This window comes from Arachis hypogaea, chromosome 8 (assembly GCF_003086295.3).
Source record: "Arachis hypogaea cultivar Tifrunner chromosome 8, arahy.Tifrunner.gnm2.J5K5, whole genome shotgun sequence".
Classification (NCBI taxonomy): domain Eukaryota; kingdom Viridiplantae; phylum Streptophyta; class Magnoliopsida; order Fabales; family Fabaceae; genus Arachis; species Arachis hypogaea.
This window is the reverse complement of record NC_092043.1, coordinates 37,032,809-37,038,974: the sequence shown is the minus strand read 5'-3', so window position 1 is coordinate 37,038,974 and position 6,166 is coordinate 37,032,809. Positions and strand designations below refer to the sequence as shown.

The following is a 6,166-nucleotide window of genomic DNA, read 5'->3' as shown; positions in this document are numbered from 1 at the left end:
TATTTAGTTTTTAAAAATATATGTTTAAGAGATTAAATTGTTTAAAATTTTAAAAATTAAAAATAACTTATTTGATATTCTAAAAACCAATTTAGAGTATCTTAATAATCATCTAGAAAAATATTTAAAAAAACATATTGCATATTATACTCACCATAGTTAATAATAATAACAGCAAATAGAAAATGAGGTAAATAAAAAGTTTAGGAAAATAGAGGTCTTCTAGATCAAATGCTAAGTTCAGGAAGCTTATGATGATGGCTTTCATAGTGAGCGTGACACCACTCTATCATCATTAATCATTTTAGGTGCAACGCTGTCGTTTCACTCGCCCCACGCACCCACAATGAAATTAGCCACTAATTAAATTAAAAACTATTATTAGGCTAGCTAATCTTACCAATTAAGTGTGCAAAGTACACACACTCATAATAATTTTATTTAATTATTATAGTATTATTTATTTATATTTATATATATGCTCTCCCCACTCCCCCACCATTTTGCAATCGTCAACTTCATTAGCTAACAAAAAAGCATAACAGAAACAGAGTCCAGAAACACATTGAAACATTATTCGACCTTGCAAGAGTTCGTCAATGGCTGTCAAAGTTTATGTTGTGTATGTTTCTCCGCAACCTTTTTTATTATTATTTATTCTTTTTAAATGTAATAGTCATGAGTTTTTTATATTATTTTTTAGTTTGGTTTTTAATCTCTGCTTATGCTGTGTGTTAATCTCTGCTTTTGTCGTTAGTGCTTTTTTTTTTATTTATAATTCTCTATCCTTCTTTCTTCATGGTCCCGTGCTCTGCCATTGGTGGTTAGTAAGGTGAGATTTTGATGAGTGGGTTTGTTTTGCTTCTCCATTGGGTCCTTAAATTTCGAAACTTTTTATAGGATATCCTGAAGATCTGGGATGTGTGGTGATTGGTGATCTCATTGGATCTAATGCATTGTTTGATTTCACTTTTTGACTTTCTTTTCTTTTTCTTCTCTCTCTCTCTCTCTTCCGTGTAGTTAGATTTTTCTGATTCTTGGTTTTGTGTCATATACTCATACGAGTGGTAATTGTGTTTGAAAGTTCGTTTATCTTGATGCATTTGCGTTTTCTCAGAATAGTTTTACGTCTTGTTTGGTAGTAATTGGAATTAGAATTATACTGACCAATGACAAAGTACAGTTTAAAATTGTTTTTTCTTTGTACTTCGTTATTCTGGTTTGAACTTTGAGTTGGATTTCATTTTGAATGTTAAAGAGGAAAAACTCCGTTTTTTCGCTGTTAATTTATTGAGTACTAGGATTTCATATTTTCAAATGTCTAGGTAAAACTCCAGTTATTAACTTAATATTATTATTAGCTAGAAACTCACATGGTCTTGTGAATTTAATATTTAAAAAATTTTAGATAATTTTTAAAAATTGACTACATTATCAGTCTAACTACTTTGTCTACATAAGTCTTCACCTTATTATTATTATTATTATTATTATTATTATTATTATTATTATTATTATTATTAACATGGTAGTCAATTAGATACGAGATAGTACACCAGCGATTCGAATCAGTCGCAAGAATCGAATGGTTTTAGTATTGAACGAGCACAATAATATAATTAGAAATAGTGAATTGTGTGTTAATTTACGATTCAAAAAAGAAGAAAAAAAAAGAAGAAAATAGTGACCCTGCAGTTTAACACGAAGAAGAAGATGAGTCTGAGACTCTGAAGCGCGAAGAAGAAGATCCCAACTCTTAAATGATAAATGCCGCATTGTTATTAGGAAAAGTGAAAACAATCAATGTTAATAACTATGCCCTAAATTATATATAAGTATATCCTCTAAATTTTAAATTTTTATTTCAGAGGATAAAATAAAATTTTTTATTATTGAATATTTTTTTATATTTTTTTTGATTTTATTTATAAAATAAATAGTAATAAATTATATTTTATTTTATAAAATAAAATTTAAAATTTAAAAGATTCAAACATAAATATTGCACTTAAACCATGCGTATGTTTTATTAGAAAATAGGAATTTAATTTTAAAAAATTTAAAATTTAATTGCATCAAACGGGACACCAAACGGTGCGTTTATAACCATAAGAAAGAGGAAATATGAGAAAGTATAGGGAGCTAATGGCCTAAGCATATAATGTGTATAATAGAGGTTTAACAAGTACTAGAAATATGACATTAGTGTTACATTGTCCTGTCAGATTATGTTTTTGGGATAAGTGGGTTCATGACATGGTATTAGAGTTCTAGATCCGAAAGGCGAAGGGTTTGATCCTTGATGAACTCCAAAATTAGTTTAAGTTTTTGGGATGAATGATTTTATGTTTATTATCCTGATATCCGGATGGTTATTCTGGATAATATGGTTTAGTTTTCATGTACGTTTTGATTTCTTTTCTCTTACTTTCATTTACCTCTTTCTCTTCTGTGGGTAACTATTTGGTTTTTTGGACCTTATATATAACTATCGTAACTATCTATATTGATGGTTTTGTAAATTTTGTGTCTAAAATATTATTTTATTAATGATATAATATAAATATTATAATATTACTTCATGTTTTATGAATTTTACAATTCCATTCGAATTACGATTTACGATTCAAAATTTTACCTAGTGATTTGATTCTTGAATTCCTATTTAACTATCTTTATTATTATTATTATTATCCAATAGATAGCTTGTTCTAAACATAGATGGTTTCATGTTTTATTCTATAATAATACCCAATAGCTATCACATAGACACATCTCACACGATTCTGTTTTCACAGTTATTCTGCGTGTGGTCTTGTGGAAGTCTTAAATTTATATTTTTTAATATATCAAATTATTTAACGGTTTTTAACTATCAATTTTACACAAAACAATTATATTTGAATTTCTACGGTATCTTAAAATTGTAACGAACTTGAATCTTTCGATATCATAAGATAAAAGTTGAAGAGTATGAAAAGTTAAAAACTTGACTCTGTAGACGAATGCTAAAAGTAAAAAAAAAACTTGGTGGATACCAAGACCTATATTGAACCAGTTGTGTGTGTGTATTTATATATATATATCAGTGAAGAAAGTGTCTTTTCCATTCATAATATTTGTTTGTTCATGCCAATTAGAAAAAAAATGACACTTTATTTAGAATGGATTTAATAGCAAAGTATCCTGAAGTCTATCTTAGGTTAGAAAAGGTAACTTTAAAGACTATGCTTGATTTTTGGATCAACTAATTCTACTTCTTGTCAGTTGCAGGTATTGATTTTGTATCTTGTATCATGGTTTTATGATGTTTTTCATAGTTGAATGTGGATCAGAATTTAGTTGATCCAGCAAACTTGTAACAGAGGCTTTGGCATGACAAAATATGACAAACTAGTTTGATGGTTTGGCCTGTGATACTAACTTTGTTATGGACGATGATATTATTTCTTAAGGTTTCTGTTTCTTAATCTCTTAGTGCACTTTATGTCGAATATTCTGATTGTATGATCTGCAATGTAAGCTACGGAGATAAGAACCTAAATTTGTTGCAGTAATTTATTAACGGACACATTGTTTACTACTAATTCTACTAAGAACACAAAGGTTTATGTTTCCTAGCTAATAAGGACACTATGAGTAAAGTGGATTGGTGAACATGATTCTGGAAGCTTGAATTGAATATTAGTTGTTGTGTGGTTTGGCAGGTACTACTCCATGTATGGACATGTTGAGAAGCTAGCACAAGAAATCAAGAAAGGCGCTGCTTCGGTAGAAGGCGTTGAGGTCAAAATATGGCAGGCATGTATATTTATATTCCAAAGTTTCCTGTACATTATGTCATAACATAAAATTGCAAATTTGCAAATAGCAAACAACATCTGTAGATAAATGCCGTGTCATCTTGCCTTTCTAATAGGTGCCTGAGACACTGCCAGAAGAAGTGCTTGGTAAGATGGGTGCACCACCAAAGACCGATGCACCAATCATCACCGCCGATGAGCTCGCCACGGCTGATGGTTTTGTCTTTGGCTTCCCTACTAGATTCGGGATGATGCCTGCTCAATTTAAGGCTTTCCTAGATTCCACCGGGGGTCTATGGAGGACACAGCAGCTTGCAGGCAAGCCTGCTGGAATCTTCTATAGCACTGGTTCCCAGGGTGGCGGACAAGAGACAACAGCGTATGTAACACCCTCTTATCTCTCTTTACTTTCTTATTCACATGAAATGGTAAATGTAAGACATTTTTGCAATACATTTCAGGCTTACTGCTATCACTCAGCTTGTGCATCACGGAATGATATTCGTTCCGATCGGATACACATTTGGTGCCGGCATGTTTGAGATGGAGAATGTGAAAGGTGGAAGTCCATACGGGGCCGGAACTTATGCCGGTGACGGCTCAAGGCAGCCATCTCAGCTTGAGTTGGACCAAGCATTCCACCAAGGAAAGTACCTTGCATCCATCACAAAGAAGCTCAAGAACGAACAAGCTGCATAAAAAATCTTGGCCTAATACTTAATAATAATTATTCAACTACACTTAAACTATTGCTTGAAATATCCATTACCCCATTTTTCACCCTTGAGATATATTCACTTCTTGCAGGTAATATATAATTTTTCTTTAGCTTTTTTTTTCACACCCGAAAGAAAGTGATTTGTATGTGTGTTACACAGTGTGCATGCAATTGTTGTTGCTACTTATTGATGGTGATGAAAAGGTTTGTTTGTTATGTTATTTTTTTTTCTTTCATATTAGCCTCTTTTATTACCATTATGAATTTCAGTTCTAATAAGCAAGCACATATAGGTTTCACAAGAAGTTTTATCTGAAGCACCCTATGTTGGAACTTGGAAGTTATTTGAATCAAACTTGTTGCATTGTCGGAACAGCAAGTATTATAAAAGAAAATTAACAACTCATGCATATATGGCAAACAAAAATAGGCTTTATTAGTATGTACAACGTATGATATCGTTGTAATCGTTTTAAGTGCATTACTAATTGGTAACTCCTATGCAGTTTAGATGGTTAATGAGGTCAAGATAAGAGTGGATTAGCAATATCAGATAATAGTAACTGAGGTGATTCAACCAAACACACTGCCCTGTTTGGATTGTGGTACATGCTCAAAGCGAAATTCGTCGAATTATCAACATTTGTTTAAATAAATTAGTAAATTACCCACTAGGCTTATTTAAATTGATTTAACAAAGGCATTTGACCTCTTTTAACGTTGTGCCATCGTGTTTGAAAAATTTTTGTATTCCCAAACAGGATCTATTCTTGGATCAACCAAATGTTAGGCCTGAACAAGAATTTCTTACTTTTAGGTTTCTATTGAAAATTTAATTACCCATTTTAATCCTAAAAGATTATTAATTTGCACAACTTAAGAAAGTAATAAAATTTTAAAAATATCGTAAATATTTTTTTTATTTCTAAAAGATTAAGATTTAAATCCAATATCTTTAGTTAAAAAGTTTAAATATTTATCGACTTAATTAATCTCATATTTGTTGTTCTTAAACACATTGAATTAAAATAAAATATTCATTTGAAAAATATTTAAATAATTTATTTAATCATATTTAACTCCCTTAAATTCTTCGGCAAGAAAAGATCAGTAACATGTTACTACACCTTTTGGATGAATGCCAGAGGGGGAAAAAGAGTTTTTATTTTCTTACTCAATACTAGAATTTTAATTTGTTTCAGTTGAATTTATTTTAGTATTTAAATAGATAATGTTAGACTTGAATAAAGTTTAATTTCTACTCTTACTCTACAACTAAATAAGTAAATATAATAATATATCCTTCAAGAGATCAGATGTCTTGTATCGACTAGTATAACTATATGCTAAAGAAGTGAGAAACATTTGCAATATATCAGAATATAACTTCTTTCTAGCCAATTTGTGATAGTCGAATAGTTTTAAACAAGTATTAAGAATTTGAATTTTACTTTATTTAACGTGAATGTAATGATTTATTGGCAAATAATAAATTGTTAAACTGAGTTTATAAAATTTAATGTATGTTAGCAAAATAATTTTTTTAAGAAAGAAATATTGTATACATAAAATTAGCATATTTAAACTTTAATAACTTATAAAATCTTTTTTAAAAGACACATATGTTAAAAAAGGTTTTATAAGT

General features: G+C 29.9%; 1 protein-coding gene across 1 annotated transcript; it reads left to right on the top strand.

The window, feature by feature from the left end:
• Positions 1 to 470: 470 nt before the first annotated feature.
• On the top strand, positions 471 to 4,742 carry LOC112707291 (probable NAD(P)H dehydrogenase (quinone) FQR1-like 1). The gene is made up of 4 exons (XM_025758967.3): positions 471 to 622; positions 3,708 to 3,801; positions 3,920 to 4,182; positions 4,265 to 4,742. The coding sequence occupies exons 1-4, from the start codon at positions 600 to 602 to the stop codon at positions 4,500 to 4,502; spliced, it is 618 nt and encodes a 205-aa protein (XP_025614752.1). The 5' UTR covers positions 471 to 599; the 3' UTR covers positions 4,503 to 4,742.
• The last annotated feature ends 1,424 nt before the right edge of the window (positions 4,743 to 6,166 follow it).

What these genes read in the sequence shown, in the direction of transcription:
- LOC112707291 (XM_025758967.3), top strand. Translation starts at nt 600, where the DNA reads ATGGCTGTCAAAGTTTATGTTGT. An exon ending in GCTGTCAAAGTTTATGTTGT is followed by an intron (nt 623 to 3,707) that starts GTATGTTTCTCC and finishes GTGGTTTGGCAG; the next exon opens with GTACTACTCCATGTATGGAC. An exon ending in GGCGGACAAGAGACAACAGC is followed by an intron (nt 4,183 to 4,264) that starts GTATGTAACACC and finishes AATACATTTCAG; the next exon opens with GCTTACTGCTATCACTCAGC.